Source organism: Perissodus microlepis, chromosome 6 (genome assembly GCF_051167445.1).
Source record: "Perissodus microlepis isolate ML-2025 ecotype Zambia chromosome 6, ASM5116744v1, whole genome shotgun sequence".
NCBI lineage: Eukaryota > Metazoa > Chordata > Actinopteri > Cichliformes > Cichlidae > Perissodus > Perissodus microlepis.
Window position 1 is genome coordinate 24,003,717 of NC_140466.1, and position 19,504 is coordinate 24,023,220.

The window sequence follows — 19,504 nt, forward strand, 5'->3', positions numbered from 1 at the left end:
GTTTTATCAGACCAATGGTGATTTTTGTATTCTATTATTTGCAGCATCTAAAATTTAAACCAACCTTTTATTTTTTTGTTCTTTGATGTCCTCCTTCTTTTTTTTTTTTTTTTTTTTTTTTTTTTACGTATGGTTGTGGACTGAATATAACAGATAAACAGCTGGTCAGAGAGACATTAAAACACAACAAGACAGTGGCTGGCAAATTAAGTTATATAAAATGACCATTAATTGTTATTAACCTTGAATTTTTTTAACACTACACTTTTTATTACAGTTAAAATATTCATTTTGAACACAGAACTATAAAGTAAAAGGAAACAGTAACTGCGAGCTTTATAGATATGTATTTTTTATTTATACATGATATATTTATTCATTATTTTACAAATTATTTTACAAATATTTGCTTAAATATAATTTGCTTAAAATGTTCAGCAGTGTTTAATATGTAGAAACGTACAAACAATATGTTATTTACTAAATTATTTTACGGGACGCAAGGCAACCTTGTAGGTTGGTGCTGCTGGTCAGCATTTGTTACATTCAGGGGGTTTTAAAGAGAAAAAAATAAATCTAAACATGGAATAATCTCTACCTAAAGATGTCAGCTTTACAAAGCTTTTCCGCTTTCATAAATATACTTCTTGATGTTGCTGTCGATCCAGTCACTGAAGGCGGAAACGCGGGTAAACACTGATGGTTTCTTGTCTCTGATGCAGCCCTGAGCTCCAAAGCTGACGATGCCGTGCACCTCCCAGGTTGTGTTTGTTCCTCCAGCAGCAGTGGCAGCTGTGCAGGCGAGGGGACCGCCGGAGTCACCCTACCAGGAGACAGCGGGACAAAGAAATCAGCAAAGATCTACTTATGATGCACTGCAGAACATTAGATTTTGGCAGCTGCTGTAAATCGTCTCCGTGACCTTGAATTTGTAGAAGTCAGTCTTTATTAACAGCCTGACAAAGTATTCATTAGGCAAATGTCAGAATCGTGCTTTATGAAGCTCCTAAAATGTAAAACGTCCCATTTTTCACATTGCTGCATTTCTAGCAGCTGCTCATTAACGCTGGCGAATAATGTTTCTGTGTTCTTCTGTCTAATTACGCCTGCAAACTGGGCAGCAGCCATTGAGATCAAGGCTGAATGACCGCAAACAAAACCGTTTTCAGGGAGCTGCATAAAAGACGAAGAGAGGCCGGCACACTTACGTAATGTTTTTAAATAACTCGGAAGGAATTTAAACAATGAACAACAGTCTCATCGTCTCCTAACAACTTTCAGTCTGTCCACTTAGATGATGGATGCATCGATATATTGTCCAAACGTCAGTGCATCCTTAATTCAAGCAAATACTCTTTTCTAATTGTGTCGTCAAACCTGACAGGCTGACTTGAGCTCATCTGGGGACTCGTAGCCGGCACAGATCATGGAGGGCCTGAGGGTGTCCCACCAGTAAGCAGGCTTACTGCAGGTTTCGAAGTCGATAACAGGCAGCGCTGCCTGATTAAGCTTCTCGGCCACTTTGGGGAACAGGTTACCTAAATATAAGAAGAACAAATTAAAATCTTTACATCATAGAAATTTCAGAAAATAACACAAACATGTTTACACTAATAATTTTGTTTTACATATTGTATCACTAAATCTAAAGTCATCACTACTGCTGGATGCCAAAAAGTGGGGTTTTTATGTGTGTACCCCCTTGTTTTAACAGCAGGGGACCTCCAGCTGAACCAGGCTCAGGGAGGCAGTAATGAGGAAGATAGAATGAGGAAACAGGATCCTACAGAGACTAGGAACAACAAACATTATAAAAAATGAATACAAAAGAAAGTAGACAACAGCTAATCACATAGTGGGGATTGGAAATTAAATAGGAAGTCCTCAGCAGCCTGAGCCTATAGCAGCATAAGTAAGAATAGCTCAGGGTCACTGATCCAGCCTGACGTTTCTGGGCAGAGACTCAATTTAGTGTAGTATTGGCTTTTTTAGACTATCAGAGTGCATTTAAAATCAAACAATCAAGATGGAATTGAACTGCAAACGTTCAGCTTTAATTCCAGGGGTTTAACAAAAGTATTGCATTAACTGTTTATGAACTACAGCCACTTTTATAAGTTGCCCCGTATTTTCAGAGGCTCAAAAGTAATTGGACAATTGAAAGTTGTTATTTCTTTCTTTTCTTTCTGTTGTGTTTTTTATGACTAGTTTCTTAGCATCACTGAGACAGGATGTTCCTAATTTTATAGTACAAGTACAGACCGAAGGAAGGTTGGAAATGCATGACTGTTTTTACCCTTCTCGTCTCCCCAGCCGGTGACAAAGCACGGCGTCCCAGCAGGCATCACGACCCCGGGTTTCGGCAAGCAGATGGGGCTGATCTCTTTTGTCATATTGACAGGTTTGGCCAAGTGAACCAGGGCTATGTCGTTGGTGATGTCATTGGGATCCTGCTCGTAGACAAATCCTTTGTGGCGAATGATGGTATCCACCTTGTAGCATTCCTCAGCTGAGGGAATGTCCATGGAGGAGTTCATGTGGTGCTTCCCCAGGCACATGCGCCAGAAGGAGGGTACATTCAGTGGGCTGGAAATCAAGTGAAAGATAAATGTGAAGGAGACAGAACAGGTTTTTATTTTTTCTTCAGCTTCTCTTTTAGCTTTTGCTGACTTTACTAATGATTGAATCTAAAAGGTCTCTACAGTTTCGTCTGATTTCTACAGTCATTGATCCGCACTGATAACTCCAGCTAGTTCCTAACTTTAGCTTTTGTATGAACAAAGCACACATAACTGTACGTAAGGGTTAAACTCATTATAACGAGAGCTATAAAGCTGAGGGAAGATACAGATTCAGGTGATATCTCCCATTTCTTTACACTTTCATTTGATGAATTGTAACTTCAGATTTATCAGGTATAATCACTTTCAAAAACTGTGTGCTATTTAAATTCCTATAATTTAGATAGTTTTGTAGTTATATCTTACAACATGAAACAGTGAGCAGCAGTCAGGATCCATTCTTCATGAATCAAAGAGCCTCCACAGCCATGCATATAAGGTATAGGAGAGAACGGTGAAGCCTAAAAAGAGAGACATGAATATTTATAGAAGAAAAGATCTGCTCTGTCACTGACTATCATGCAGAACAGGAGCTGACAGTACCTGCATAGAGACTTGCCAGGGCCAGGAGTGGGGGATCGCTTCTACACCATTTACAACTCTCACAGTGGCTGTGCTAGGTTTCACCTCTGGGTTTCCACAATTTTCTGGCCAGACTGGGAAAAGAAAGTGCACCATTTATTATAATATCTATACCAGTCATACAGTAAATATATTTTAAGTAAAGAATAAATGAGAAAAAAAACCCAGTAGCATAGCTTCTTTAAACTACAACATCAGTTTTTCTTACAGTAAAAGATAGATACAGTAGATAGATACAGTAAATTTAAGCATTACAGTGTAATACTGTCAGCTTGGTTACCATTATACTGTTTTTACCTGTGAAATATAACTGCATGCCCCAACACCCAGAGGCTTGTGTCAGTCTCTGTATTTTGGTGAACTATGAAAGGATATCAGCTGTGTCACAATTCTCCTACTCCTTGTGCCAGACAGGCATAAAACTGCTGCTGTTTTCAACATTGGACCAACAACCACTCTGAAGGTGAACTAGGCAGATGTGATTGACAGCGGCAGGAGTCTCATTCAAAGTGATGCCAAACCTTGCAGGTCTAAACCTTAACACCACAATGTTTAGTCTGTAAACTGAAATTACAACTTGTAAATTAGTGATTGAAACATTTGTGTTCATTTATATTTGCATCAAATACACAAATAAATTAGGAAGAAATTTTCAGTAGGTTCAGATTGTTATTTGTATCAGTATTTACAGAATTTACCTGTATTTGCAAAGAACATCACAAATGTAACATTACAGTTTGCAAAAACTCAGGTTGCAGTTAACTCTCAATTCAAGTGCATAATCCTAGCTACAGTGGCTGCCATTCAATCCATATCTGTTTACGCTGGATGAGGCTGTCAAACTTTGTGAAAAGAGTCTGATATAAATAAATAAGAAAGTGAAACTCAATTCTGTTAATGACAGCGATACTGAAGTGACTTTCTTCAGGATATCCTGAACGTTTCTGTCAGTAAGCACTGCTGTTTTTGTCTTTGTTAGCTACTAACAAAGCCAAAAACAGCTTAGCTTAGCTGCTGTTAGCCTTTGTTAGCTAATGCTACATACTGTTAGTAAAACTTTCTTTGAAGTGGATCTTATATTTCTTGGACTAAATATATATATATATATATATATATATATATATATATATATATATAAACCCTCTCATACAATGTGATAATGAAATTAAAATGTTTAAGTAAAAGTGTGATTTTTAGGATACTCAAGCCTAACATTAGCTGGTATAATGTTAGCTTATAACTAGCTGTTGTCTAGCTGGCTCTTGTTGGCTGTCCAGAGACTGCTGCATGTCTAATCAGCTGACAATAAATAATTGCAATAACATCAAGAAAAAAATGAGCATGTTTATGCACAATTCAGGTGTTAGAGCCTTGACTTCAGTTTAGGAGATGAGCCTTGATGTTAGGAGGACATTTTATTAAGTAGCTGGTAATGTGTCTTTCCTTAGCGTTTTTTTTCTTTCTTCTTCTTTGGTGAAGAGGACCCATTCTCAGATCCTTCATATCTTAAGATATAAATAAAATTTGCCTCCATTTCACATAAAGGGCTACAAGTTCCTTTCTTCTCTGACTGTGGTGTATTACTATGTGGCTAGTATCTAACCCTATACATATACGTCATTAGCTTTAATGACGATCTGTCTCGGCCGTTATATTCAAGATGGCGGGGCAACATGGTAGCTTCCACAAACCAATTAACACTCTATGTATTTTTAATGATAATTTCAAAATTTATGACCATGCATTAATTGTTGCAAAATGCAATTACAGACTAATAAATGTAAATCTATGAGTAAAGTATTTTTTTTTTTATTAAATAACCTAAAAAACTATGGCTGACTGTACCTTTAAAGTATCTTTTTAGCAGTTTTTTACAGTGTATGTCTACACTCACTGACGGTGATGTTGTCCCATGGATTACTAGGGAGAGGTGGTAGAGTTGGGAAGATACTGGTGTCAGTAGTCCAGTAACCACGGAAACCCTTCTCTTGGCTGGCTCCATTACTAAGGAAGCGGATGACGACTGTGTTACTAGGGATGTTGATGAGGGGTGGAGGGGCAAATCCGCAGAATCGACCTGCAGAATAGAGGAGAATAAATTATAGTTTTCCACCATTGTGCGTTATGTGACCTGAGACATAAATTGTGGACAGTATTTAAAGTTCGGAGACCCACCGAGTGATGCCATCGTTTCACCATTGATGACCTCCACATAGTCCACACAATTTCCTAACAGGTTTACAGCTTGCAGCTCAAAGTGAGTGAAGGCTACATGAATACTTCTTGATGAAGGAACGTTGATGCGCCACGTGCAGACAGTCTGGGCTTGGTAGTCATTAGGCCAGTTAGGAGAAGTAATTTCACCCTGATCACTGTTGAAAGTCCCTCCACATGGAACTGAAGTACAACAAGAAGAAACAGGAGGGAAGGGAACAGAGTTTGAAAAGAGGAAAGGAGAAAATTTAAAAATATTAGGAAAATTAGATATTTAATGCTTTACATTTTTAAATTTTCCCTCGCAGTCTTATGTTATCTTACCTTCTGTAGCGTCCACTGCCCTCCAGGTGGCAGTGAAGCCTGAGTCAACCACTTTGTCGTTGGAGGAGAAACTGATGTGAAGCGTATTCCCATCACTCACCATGTCTGCAGGAGGCACGTGACTGCAGTGGGTACCTGAGGTAATATGAAAATGTGTTAGAAGCTCTGTCCTAGGAGTTAATTTCATAATAAAAATTCCCCCCAAAAACTGCAGTTATGTGTTTGAGACATTTAGGGCTGATCACATGTGACACCACTATCTGTTCAGTGCTATGCCTGGCAAACTGATTAATGGCACTTTACTACACAGTAAAAAAGGGTTATTTGAGTATATATTCTATCTCAATAAGGTGCTTGTACCAGTCTGTTTAATGCCATGGTTCTTTAGCACATGGTGGTCATATAACTGAGTGGCATTCTGGAAGTGAAAGCTCCTTGTGGGGGTCAAAGGTTTTTCTTTTATTTGTTACTGGTCTGTAGGTATTTTTACTTGGGTAGAGATTTATTTGTCTACTTTGGGCTTCTGGTTGCCATGCATGCTATGCAGATGTTCAATTTTTTTTAGCCTGACAAATTTTAGGTTTTATCCTGACATCACAAATGATCAAACTTTAGACATTATAATGATTGGTTACATCACTGTCATTGTGTCACAACAACAAGAGGCTGCACTGACTGTGCTGAAATGTCTGCGCTGGTGTCTAACATGGAAAGAAGGCAGATCCTCACATACCCAGACTTCCTGTTTTGTCTGAGAGTCTGACTTTGTCATTTAGGCACAAATCACTCTCCTCCAGAGAGAAATTGTGGAAATGGAGGTGAACCAATTTGCCTTCAGGCACTTGAATGTTCCACTGGCACTGGGCTGTGTTGCTGTAGGTGCCAGGGTAACCCATAGAGGACAGAGTGCCACCAGTACCAGTCAACTCCTTTGGTCCCCCACAGCCTGATGCTACATAGAGAAGACAGAGAGAGAAAACTGGCATTACACTTTGACTTTGTCACATATTGTCACAGTGGGAAAGCGAACTATGTTTAAAGAGCTGGATTCATACTGTGCTCATTGTAGAGGTGTCGGCGGATGACATTTGTTATCCACGGGATGTAGGCAGAAGAGCGGGTGAACACAGAAGGCTTCTTATCCATAATGCATCCAATAGGGCCAAAGCTAGTTATGCCATGAACTTCCCATGGATCGCCAATTTTATCCTGGCAAACCAGGGGTCCCCCTGAATCCCCCTGTCAAGAGCAGAACATTAAAACACTAAGGTGGTTTTGTTGTTCTTTTAAAAGATTAGATAAGATAACTTTATTTAGTCCCACACTGGGGAAATTCACCTGTTAGAACCTGACAAGAGTCAAAAGGGAAAGTGAAATCAAAGCCACACTACCAAGAGTAGTTAAATCCAAAGTTATTTATCCTGAGTGAGAGGATGTTGAGAGGTGAGAGGTGTTGTCTGTAATGGACATTAGCTTGGCTATCATCCTCCTCTCACCCACCTCATCTATGGAGTCTAGGGGACTGAACTGCAAAGAGCTGGCCCTCTTCCCCAGTCCATTAAGTAGTTTCCAGTTTCTCCCTGTGCTGCCATCTCACCAGCAATGCTGACCAAAAGACATCAGCCTGCCCAACAGATGGAGTCTTTAGCCCTTCTTGTACAGAAATTAAGCGTTATCCGACCAGACCAGTTTACTGTTAAGATAAACCTCAATTTATGGCCGCAATATAGCTCCTCTTATAGTTCTTCTTTTACCTGACAAACAGACTTGAGCTCATCAGGCAGTGTATAACCACAGCAGATCATGGAGGTCTTGACCTGGAACCACCAGTAATCCATCCTGTTACAGGTGTCATAAGGCACCACAGGCAAGGCGACCTGGTTGAGCGCTTCTGCAGCTTTAGGGTTAATTGAATCACCTGATAAACACACAGAGTCATTTCAATTGTTACAGAAGCCTCGAGATTGACGCAGGAACATTAAAAAAGAGGCATTTACACGTTAAATCCAGCAGAGGGCATACTAAATATACAATTCTGAGGTGATGCAGTTCTAGTTCTTTGTAAATAAATATCACTTTAACACAGCTCTGAAACATCAGGCTACAATTATTTTATCAGAGGCTGCTAATGAACATGACAAGACAAAAACAGCACCAGTTTCATCTCCCCAGCCGGTGGCGTAGCACTTCTTTCCCTCAGGTAGGGCTTCCTCTTCAGATGGAAGGCAAGCAAATGATATCTCATCAGTGGGTGTCACCTCTCCATCCAGTCTGACCAAGGCAATGTCAAACTCCACCGAGGGCACTGTGGGGTACTTGAAGCCCTCGTGGCGATAGATACCAGATATGCCGAAGCATCGCTCACTCGGCTCCGTGTAGGTCAAGTTGTGTTTGCCGAGGCACATGCGCCAACGCTCCAGCTCATCAGCGTATCTAGGTGGGAAATGAGCAGATGAACTAATGCTAATGCTTTACACTGTACGTGTCACTGTCAGTGCACTGTGTGACATAAAGCTGTATCTGTTTGGACTGTGGGATTTCTAGTTCCACAAAAATGTATCTATCATATATATGTATACTCAAAAGGCTCCATGGTGCACCAGCGCCTCTATTTCTAAAGAACACTGTAGCCTATTAGCCAAAGCGTTGAGGCATTTCTAACAAGGCATTGTTCCCACACTGTAATAAGCCCGAGGTAACAGCACACACACACACACACACACACACACACACACACACATAACTGCCTCCTGAGATTACACAAATGGGCTTCTAGGAAGTTTAGGAAAACTTTTGCAGAAATAAAAGCCAGACTTAAATGTCATTTCTTTGTAACTGAAAGACTTGAAAAACTGTTTTTTTTTTTTTTTTGGAACACATTACTAGAAATAGTACATGTATTTATTGATGAGGGAACTGAACATGTACCTTATAAAGCAGTGGGCTGCTGTAAGTACCCAGTTCTTATGAATAAGAGTACCACCGCAGGTATGGGAGAATGTGGGTTCTGGCTGACTGGTCGGCCAGACCTGAAACAAGCAGAGAAGAAACTCACTAAACAGGATGATGATGATGATTAAATGTGATGAACAGCATTGGGTTCAGATCTGTACAGTCAATCAGAAAATTAATATAGGATACAGAAAAGGACACTGATATCATATTGTGAGGATACTGTAACTGCACAGGTTATGTACTCGTGAGGCTTTTTGATGCCGTTTGTTTTCATCTTTCTGTGAATTTTCCTCACTGGCACATGGAGATTCTCACCTGCATGGACACTTGCCAGGGCCAGGAGTGCGGTGTGGCTGGCTCTCCATTCACAATACGTGACACAACAGCAGGAGGAATGGCTGGTTTCCCACATGTGCTTGGCCAGTCTGGAAAGGCAAACACCCACATGTACAGAGCCTCTCGAGAAATGATTTGTTTGTGCACTGTACAGGCTACACAAACAAATCTGTGCCTGTGTAAATAAAGCCTGAATAGACGACACGTATCAGCAGCTAACAGACTTGTGTTTTTTTTAAATAATTTTCCAGTTGTATCAGGTTTAAACTGTGTGGTGTGTCCTAATGATTCTGGCTTTTAGTAATATGCACACATACTGCAATGTCTTTATCTTCATTCAAAAATAATACGATGCTCCTGCGGCAAAATTCAGCTAATTGATGTCACAACATGGACATGCGTGAAGATATAAATTTATTAATCTACAGACTTCCCACTAAACTGTCCCAGTCACTCTTATCACACATTTTCTTCCTTTGTACTCATTTTACTTGCGTCATTCTATTCACAGGGCGACCCTGCAAGAGCCTGAATGAGTAAAATCTCCTAGACAGTGGAGCCCATCTATAAAACTATTTTCAGCTATCGGTTTGGCAGGGCCCTGCGCCACCTGGGGCTCATTGGCAATTGAAGAATGGAAATCAGGTGACAACCGGCAAGTTAGTAGGAAAAGTCGGCACATCAAATCACCTTGCTGTACTGCACATCTGGGAGACAGTAAAGAGGGTGTGAAGAAAGAATAAGCAGAAATCATGAATCAGATGAATGTGTGAAATGTGTCTGTGCAACAGCTGTGCGAAACTCTTATCTGGGGGTCAGTTTAATTGGCTAGTGGGAACTACTGCCCAGCTGAAAGTGTGTTAGTTAAGATTAAGAAATACTAAACAGAGTGATCGATTTTATAAAATAGCTGCAGGTATTGAAGCTGTGCTGTGACAAATTGCAGGTCCTTTATTTCAATCCGTGCAGAGCTCCACTGTCCCTAATTATGGCAAATGCTGCCTGACTGTTTCAGTACTTGCAGCAGTGTTTAACAGCGATGTTAAATGCAGCGCACTAATTTATTGTTTTGCCACTCGGATTCAGTGTGACACACTGACAACGTGACATCTGATATATTACTGCCTTTTAAGGTTGTCATTGCTAATTTATTAGCAAAGAAATGCTTCTTTGTGCACACAGTCGACACTACATTCTATTGAAAGACCTTTGAGCCGTCTAATGCTACAGGGAACAAATGTGAACCTGAACCTAGCGAACTGGAAATCTAAAACAGTGCACCACAACAGGCCTTGTATAACTGACGGGAATAAACAGATTGTTTATGAGTTCAACAGATCAGTCGATTTATTTTCGTAGAAAAGTGTGGATCGATGCAGCTTCACCTATGCAGTCTAGGTGCTTGTAATAAACTGTGTGGGGCTGGAGCAGATACTCCACCTATGATGATGTTGTCCCAGGGATTGGGCTGAACAGGTGGCTCAGTTGGAGCAGGCAGGCTGGGGTTTGTTGTCCAATAGGCCCTGAAACCTTTAGCTTCAGTAAGCAAGTCTGTATGGAAACGAATCAGCAGCCTGTTGCCGTTTGTCTGGATGGGATCAGGCAGCGTAGTTCCACAAAACTGACCTGAAAGGATTGATGACAAAAAAAGTTTGTCCACAGTTCCAAAGTGACACAAAAAAGCTTCTTCAATTAACCGAAGCAGGACTTTCAGTTACTTTCGCTCTGCAGGTACAAATTATTTGGGGAACAGACATTGGCAGCTGTAAAAACCTGCTTACCATAGCTTTGAATCAGTGCAGAAGTCAGACCATTGATGTCATAGACCATTATGTTATCATAGCACGTGGACGTTAGGGCATCTTTTGCTTCGAGGTCAAAATGGGTGAATGTCAGCGTGATTTTTTTTCCCGAAGGCACCTTGATGTTCCACATGCACTCGGTGTTGGCCTTGTAATTCATGGGCCAGTCCTGGGACTTGATAACTCCGGTTTCCTCCTTTGAAGAAAAGCCACAACCCAAGATTTCTGAAACAGACAGGGGAAATGATAGAAAACTGCACGAGAGCCTACTATGAAACATAGTATTGAATGTAACTGGCTATTTACTCCGTTGCATTAAGTATAACTTTGAAGCATTTTTAACTTCTTTGATTATTTTGAATTTATTTTAAACTTTTCATTTTTCATTTTTCATAAACAATTTAATATGATGGACAGTTTAAAACATTCACCTTCACTGCACAGCTTACATGATGATGGCTAAAACATCCATTAAAACATATTAATAATTCAGTATATTTACCAAACAAATTTTTGACACAGCACTGAAGCCTGCTGATAACCTTTATGTGTTTTATTCAAGTAGACAGCGGGAGTTTTAGAGTTATATTTTTACACTGTGTGATTGGTGCTTTAACTTTTTCTTCACCAGATGTGCAGCTGCAAATTCTTCTCTAGCTTCATAACTGTGATTAAAATAAAGAAAGGAGTTTTATCATTGTCTTTGGATGCTTGTCACTATGCACTCCTGCGCTTTGATAGAACTCTCCCTATTTATGCAACAACTATATTTCTCTGCTAATTCCAAAAGGCACAAAAACAGCACTGCACGTGAGTAAAGCATGGTAGTGGTAGCATCATGCTTTGGAGCTGTTTTTTCTTCAGCCGGAGCTTTATGCAAGGTGAAGGGAATTACAAACCGTTTCAGATATTTGTCAGTTTTGATACAAATCTTCAGGTTAGACAGATGAAGATGAAGAAGGGTTTTGCCTTTCAGCACAGCAATGACCCAAAGCATACAACAGAAAGACTGGCTTCACCAGAAGAACATCAAAGAACATTAAAGTTTTCTTACAGCAAAGCCAGAACCCAGACCTGACCACAAGAGATACTCTCGTACTTGGACAGATTTGGAGTGGGGGCAAATATTGCCAAGTTGCGATGTATCATGGTGATAGACGCCTACCCAAAAAGCAAGAGGTGCTTCAAGCAAGCATTAATTAACTTTGTGAATGTTTATGCAACCAGGCTATTGTAAGTTTAAACAGATTAAAAGGTATAAATGTGTTTTTGAATGGAATTTTATGGGTTATAGATCACACTGAAGGTGTAAATAATCCTTGACACGATTTATTTTTAATAACAAAAGCCTGGCATTTTTACAGGGGAGTGTAGACTTTTTATATCCACTGTAAATATGTGACAGAGGAGGAAGGATTTTATGTTCTGTCTAAATGAGATGCTGTACTGCTACAGCATTATGTGCCTCAGGTGTGGAGGTGCTCCTGTGTGTTTGCGTGTGTGTGTGTGTGCGTGTGTGTGTATTTGCGTGTGTGTTTTGCACTCCTGCGAGTGTGTTCATCAGCGCTCAGTACCTGTGATATCCTCAGGGTACACAGCCTCCCACTTGGCAGAGAATCCGCGGTCTGTGAGGCGACTGTCAGACTGGAAGGTCACAGATATCGTGTCACTGGCGCTGACCACCACTGGGGGAAGGATGTAGCCACAGTGTGTACCTGGATCAGCGAGAGGAAGGACAGAGGAAAAAGGGAAGGTATGAGAGAATGGAACAAAGCAGAGGAGAGAGAGACAGTAACATCAGCTTCTAATGAGTAAAACATGTTGCAAATTAAGACGAATCCTTCACTAAGTTCAAAGAAACAGCATACATTATTGGCAGATACACATGCCACATTATTAGGAACATCTGACTTGGATTACAGGACTGCCATATTGACACGACAGAACCATGCACTTGCTGTTGCTCAGCTACAGAGGTCATACAGAGGCATGGTCAATGAGGGACGAAGTGTGCCAAGAGTATATCACCACGAGCCTGAACTCATGACATAATTCAGGATGAAAATCTGACACCACCAGCTGAATATCACAGCAGAAATAAACTAATCAGGCCTGGCAATGTTTTTCTTACCTTCCACTGTCGTATGCTTCTGTAGTCCACTGATGAGCTTTCAGAGTCTTTTTATTACCTCAAACCTGTCGTGTTGTTCTTCTCTGACCTTTGCAATCAACAAGGCATCTGTTTGAGATCATTCTCTAACAACCCTACTGATGGCTGTGAATGAAAATCCCAGGACCGCATGATGTGCCGCTAACATGATGCATGGTGTGGAAGACGTTGTGTTAATTACTCTGCAACTCCATAGATACATATTGTGAGCACGATGACTTATGAACAATTCACACTAGACACTTTATCCTTAAACCAAAGGTACTTCATATGGACTACATGAGTTGATCAGAATTTGGAGATTTTTACAGTGAGAAAAATAATTATTTGATCCCCTGCTGAATTAGTGACAAGGTCTCTACTTTTGATTGTAATTTCATTTTTATGAAGGGAGACAGAATAACCAAAAGTTATTAATTGATTTGCGTGTCACTGAGTGGAATTATTTGAATCCCAAGCACAACATGACTCACTCCTTGGTTGAATAATCCTTGTTGACAAGCACAGTGGTAAGGCATTTATTGTAATCTTTCACCAGGTTTGCAAACATCTCTGTTCTAAATCCTTTAGCTTTCTTGACTGCCACTTGTTAACACAAGAATTTCTATAGGACTGAGCTCTGGGTAGACCACTCCATGTCCTTAATGTGCTCCTTCTTTAGCCACTCCTTTGTTGCCTTGGCGATCTGATTTGGGTCATTGTCATGCTGGAAAACCCATCCACGACCCATCTTCAGTGTGCTGGCTGAGGAAAGGAGGCTGTTCTCCTCTATCACCCTGGGTCAACACACCTGAATCGCATGATTAGTTTGTTACCAAGCCTCTGGGGAACTTCAGGACATGATGAGGAGGTCATTTAGCTATTTGAATCAGCTGTGTTGGATCAAGGACACATCTAAAACCTACAGGACACCAGCCCTCGAGGCCTGGAGTTGGCCACCCCTGGTGTAATCATTTGAAAGTGAGTTTATTCCCAGTGGGATCTAGGATTAGATCCCAACTTTTACATCATACTGAGTCATTTTTTTTAACACTTAAACATAAATATACTAATATACGAATTATACTAATTTGTGACCATTAGAAAATAGCAAGAAAGTAAAATGCTGAAGCAAAAAACAGTATTTCGATACAGTCCCCCTTGAAATTATCTTAGAAGTTAATGAATCTTTCACAACATCCTGCTTTTGGGCGTAAAGAACACAAGGACTTTTGTCATATTTCTAATTGTTATTTTTCCTTTGTGTTTTGTGCACAGAAACATATGCCCTGATCTAAAAGTATGCCCCACTAAAACACCATTTGCTTATCTGTGAGTGTTTCACGGAAAGAGTGCATCTCAGTGCTTTAGTCCTTGAGTACTGAGCAATAGATAAAGCTGTATCAGCCTCACTGCAGCCCCTGAAGTGAATAATGAGAGGTAATTTATAGTTTGCTGTGCTCTGTGCGACCCAACTCCTAATCAACAGATTTACAGACGCAGCAGAGCGGCTGCAATAAACACAAGCCAACGGCCTCACATTCATGTGCTTCTCTCACAGGTCAACTGAGCTAAATTGCAAAAAAAAAAAAAAAAAAATAAGCATGCAGCATGTAGTCAACCAAGACAATGCAAGAACAAAATAGAAGTAATGGCTCACCTAGAGTGCTGTATTTGTCTGAGATGATCAGTTTGTCCTCCTTGCACATTCCAGTCTGTCCTGTGATGGCCAAGTCAGTGATTTGTAGCTTAACCAGGAATCCTTTGGACACAGATATCTCCCAGGAATTATTTACATGAGCAGGATATGGATTTGGGAAGCCTGATGACTGAAGAACTCCTTTACGTCCATCAAGGATTACTGGGCCACCAGGTCCTGTAGCGAAACCAGCACTTGGTAATACTTCCTTCTTGTTTTGCTAATGTTAAAATCTGTGATTTTTGAGCACCGCTTATTGTCAATTCAGTATAATCAGTTTGCTTTAATGCACAACTGCCCCATGAACGGGGGGGGTCAGGCTTTGGAGAAGGTGCTTACCTGAAGTTGTGGCAGGTGGAAAGGTTTGTGTGGTGGGTGCAGTCGTGGTGGTGGTGACAACAACGGGAGGAAGGCTGGACTTTGTGTACGTTGCACTGAATCCTTTTGAAGTCAGACTGTTGTCAGATTTGAAGCGGACCACCATCGTGTTGCTGCTGATTTCCAGCGGCTTCGGCATGGTTCCGCCACATAATTTACCTGTGATGGATTACACGTCTGTGACAAAGCGATAGACACTTACGCAGCCTTGTGTAAGAACAACAGCTTTGACATTGGTAGCTGCTACGTGTTGCTTGAGAAGTGAAGTCAGATGGAGACAGATTTAAATTCATTAAGATTAAAATAGACTCGAGAAACTTGGCCCATTGTACAGCTTCTCAAACTTTTAATTGAGCTCATCTTTTATTCATGGCCCTACAAAGTTGACATTGTTAATGTTGAACAAAGCCCACAGTCTATTCTGACATTTTAACACATCCCGTTTTCCTCTTAGTCACATATCCAGCTTTGATGTAAACTCTACTGATGAGTGAAAACATTTTGGTATGTAAAGAAGAACTGTGGATTTTGTTTGTAATTTGTGCCATGCTTACCTGCTAACTGAGGGCTGGCCCGGTTGTAATCATAGACCTGAACAAAGTCTCCACAGGCTTCAGGGACCAGGTCAAAAGAGGTGAATGTCAGTCGGACCGTTTCACCTTCAGGCACTGTGATTCTCCACTGATTCAAAGAGCAAACGCACAGAAAGAGTGTGAAAGGCTGTGTCTGCTATGGATTTAAAGAGAGCCTATTATGCTAATTTCCAACTCCACATTTATCATTCTTGGACTATATGACAGTAGCTTTTCACCATTTACTCTGTTGCAAACAAGACACTTTAACTACTCCCCATTTAAGCCAACTGCATTCTGATTGGCTGCCCCTTGCAAACAGGTTTAGGTGGACCCTGAAAGGACCATGTTAAGCAAACCCCCTCTTATTGACATCAGCAGGCCCAAGAGTAGAAATAACTGTGTGAAGTAGTGTGTTCAGAGCAGTCTGAAACACTAGCTTTACTTGCAAATACACTGACATTATTCTTTTAAACACTGACCATATTTAATATGAGCATCCATCATTTTAACTGATGGAAAATGACAAAAGGCTTAATATTTGCCCTTTAAAATCATTTTGATGTCGTTTCAGTAATGCACAGCGCAGCCATCTGCATCACTCCTCATGTTCTCCTTCTACTAGTCTCGTGGTTTCGACATAGGCTACTGTAACTCATAAATAATTCTCTCACCGACTCTGCTCTTGTTTGGACAGACGGTGATCTGTCAAGCTCAAGCTCAGCCAGATGAAATCATGATGACAGCCAAATAATGCCATATGACTCCACATCCAAACCCAGCATGCAAAGCCGCACATCCGAATACACTCTGATTTATTTAGATGCGTTAATGAATGATCAGAACCACAAACGCCATCTGGGTGAGAATCGGAAACGTCTAGGCTCGTCTATGCTAATACATCACTGTCGTCAATGTTATATGAGATATTTAGGAGTATATATCTTTACCAATCCACTTTTGGCAATTAGATTTATTTTTGATTAGATTTTAAACAAAAAGCCCATAAATGATGTTCAAAATTCGGCGTAACCTATATCCTATATCTAAATCTATTCAAACAGACAACAGTTTCAGACATTAGTGGCATTTATAGGAAGCAGTAAGAGCACATTTTTACTATTTGCAATTACTTACATACTATTCTTATTGCAAGAGACAATTAGCTCAGCTTTACACTGAAACCAAGTGGAACCACTTGCCTTGTTTAAATGTTAAACTCAAAGCCTCCTATTAGTCTGACTTTAAAGTTTTAAAGATGTTTACCTCTGTTGCTTATCTGGTCACATCAGTTTAATATCCTAAATGAGATATTTTTGTAGATGTGTGTAAACAACTAAATCTCTGCACATACAAACGTGCATAAGGCTCTTTTTAATTTTCCTGAATTAGCTGTGTTTACGCTGCCACTGGATCTGAACACTGTAACTGCATTTGAAAGTCAGATACAGTGCTTTAGGAAATCGCTGGAGCTTGGCTGCTTACTTACCGGGTAAGTGCTCCAGCAGTGTTAATGATGTTAACTTTTATTTTTCAGATTCCTTTTTGTGTGCGGATCAAACAAAACCGACAAACACGTTAATTACTGAATTTTAGACGTGTGTTTTTGAGCCTTGGAGACGGGCAGGGTGGTTTGTTTGTTTTTTCTTTATGCTAATCAGGCTAATTATCTAAGTGGGTTTATTACGACCGACCTCCTTCAGCTCTGCGTGGAAAATGAAATCTGATATAAAAATGTCAGTTATAGCCACTGTATCATACTGCAGTATGATACAGTCATGTAAGGGTCATTGGCGTTTCCTCAGATGATTCATATATGTTGATGATTGTTATATTTGCTTTTAATTTACCTGTTTTCTCATTTCTAATTGCTCTTATTTCCCAGTTTTATATCCTTCTGCTGTCAGTATTACTTCACCTTATATAGTTTCATTTTTATCTCTTCATACAGTTTTTTTATGGGTTGCTTGTTTCCTGTCTTGTCCTGTGACGATGCATTAGATTTTTAACTTTTTTTAATGGTACAATATAAATTAAATTATTGTTATTATTAGTAGTAGTATTATTAGTAGTAGTAGTATTCAGATGTATAATTCCAGTCTTAATGAAATGCTGTTGGATCTGAGCTGGTGTTTGTGTGTTTTAGTTCATGTGTGTGGCTCTACCTGGTATAGCGCTCCATTCGGGTAGTTTTGCTCTGGGAAGCCGGGCGTCATCAGATTCCCCTGATCACCTTGGAGAAAGCCGCCGGCTCCGGCTATTTCTGGCAGCAGGGATGAAGGGCACTTCATTTCCACAGATAGCGCAAGGATACCCACAGTACACCCCTCCACCTACCCACCCCAGTTTTGATTGACCATCTATTACCCCTCGTCTCACCTTGCACCCATTCCTACAACGTTCCCTTTCCAGGTCAATCGTGTAACGTAAGACAGAGATCCAACGTTATGTCAGGCTTATTTCCTCGATGAAGTCATTTCTTATAGTCTTACCTGATGTGAGCTGTGGAGCCACAGCTTTGTAATGAGCCTTGAATCCTCGGTCTGTTTTTCTGTCATTGGTGTCAAAGTAGACCGTCAGCTGGTTTGTCAGCGACACCACTGGGTTCGGTTTATTGTAGCCACAGTATTTACCTACAAATATCACAGATAAGAAGCTGGTTTATTATAGGGGTTGTCCAACTGGTAATAGACAGCTCTAAAGTTACAATGAACACAAACAAGCACAACAAGACCACACAGTGAACAAAAAAGGGGAAAAAACCTGAATGTCATTGCTTTCAGTCCAAGTGTCTCTTTTATGTGCCGTGTTGGAGTGATCAAAAGTCTTTTACATGCATGTGTCAGAGGGAGGTACAAATAGCACTTATTAACAATTATGATGTCAGATTAGAATGACTTGAGGGGGTAGGGACAAATAAGTATATACTGCCTACTCCTTTTCAAACAAATAATAGAATGATATTTTGTAATGATTGTGAAGGCACATGTTTGAAATAAACTGAACTGAACTGAACTTAAAGCTGTTTATTTTGCATCAGTTTATCACAACAAATGACATTGAGTTATGTAATATGTATGTAATAAATGAGGGCTTTATTGTAGTGTTAAAGACTTACAGTAGAACAATGGACACTGATTTGAATAAGCTTTGCATTTTATTTCTATATTTTTTCATATTTTTTCTTGACAAATTGTAGTTTGCAAATTAATCATGTTTTGGAATATTTTCAGTGTTGCATTTAGCAAGTTTAGAAGCGCCAGAGTTTGATTATCAGATCAAATTATCCGTGGCACTTATCTCTGAGTGCTTTCACTTGATATGCTTATCTCCTTTTTTCACAGAGGTGGCATTTACAGACCTCTTTGAACTCTTTGTATGATGAAATGGTTTTACAATTTGCAGCCTCATCAGGTTTGATCTTTTTTCATGTATTTTACTTTTTTTTAAAGTCAATATATATATATGAAATACAGAATTTCCCCTAAGGCCAAATATATTTGACTTTACTCTTTTACTTCACTTCTTCTTCTTTGTCTTTCAGCTGCTCCCTTTAGGGAGGCCTCCATCTCACCCGAGACACACCTAGCATCCTCCTCTGTCTCACAAACCCTGTGAGTTTCCCTCTTTCCTCCTGCCTGGCAGCTCCTCCTGTCTCCTTCTCATTCACACACATGTATTCAGTCGTGCTTATGTCTCTCCAGTGCGCACTTCCTCTCTTCCACCTGCTTCCTGGACTTATTGCAGATCACAATGTCATCTGCAAACATCACAGTCCACAGAGACTCCTGCCTGAACTCATCTGTCAACCTGTCAACCTGACCCACATCCACCCATCCACATTAAGGGGACGGCTGTGGAGCGTGTGAGCA

At 40.2% G+C, this 19,504-nt stretch overlaps 1 protein-coding gene across 1 annotated transcript in view; it reads right to left on the minus strand.

The window, feature by feature from the left end:
* Window positions 1-376: 376 nt before the first annotated feature.
* Window positions 377-19,504, minus strand: part of LOC146385723 (ovochymase-2) — a 33,205-nt gene continuing 14,077 nt past the window's right edge. Inside the window, exons 4-25 of the mRNA XM_084931603.1 lie at window positions 18,125-18,265; window positions 17,798-17,895; window positions 15,615-15,741; window positions 15,022-15,219; window positions 14,644-14,859; window positions 12,409-12,549; window positions 10,814-11,059; window positions 10,473-10,658; window positions 9,012-9,121; window positions 8,670-8,770; window positions 7,897-8,174; window positions 7,496-7,659; window positions 6,797-6,980; window positions 6,475-6,693; window positions 5,742-5,876; window positions 5,379-5,600; window positions 5,098-5,280; window positions 3,165-3,277; window positions 2,988-3,082; window positions 2,297-2,586; window positions 1,378-1,538; window positions 377-823 (exon numbers count right to left, since the gene is read on the minus strand). Of these exons, the coding sequence (XP_084787729.1) occupies window positions 614-823; window positions 1,378-1,538; window positions 2,297-2,586; window positions 2,988-3,082; window positions 3,165-3,277; window positions 5,098-5,280; window positions 5,379-5,600; window positions 5,742-5,876; window positions 6,475-6,693; window positions 6,797-6,980; window positions 7,496-7,659; window positions 7,897-8,174; window positions 8,670-8,770; window positions 9,012-9,121; window positions 10,473-10,658; window positions 10,814-11,059; window positions 12,409-12,549; window positions 14,644-14,859; window positions 15,022-15,219; window positions 15,615-15,741; window positions 17,798-17,895; window positions 18,125-18,265 (3,818 nt within the window). The 3' untranslated portion in view covers window positions 377-613. The remainder of the gene's footprint in view (window positions 824-1,377; window positions 1,539-2,296; window positions 2,587-2,987; window positions 3,083-3,164; window positions 3,278-5,097; window positions 5,281-5,378; window positions 5,601-5,741; window positions 5,877-6,474; window positions 6,694-6,796; window positions 6,981-7,495; window positions 7,660-7,896; window positions 8,175-8,669; window positions 8,771-9,011; window positions 9,122-10,472; window positions 10,659-10,813; window positions 11,060-12,408; window positions 12,550-14,643; window positions 14,860-15,021; window positions 15,220-15,614; window positions 15,742-17,797; window positions 17,896-18,124; window positions 18,266-19,504) is intronic.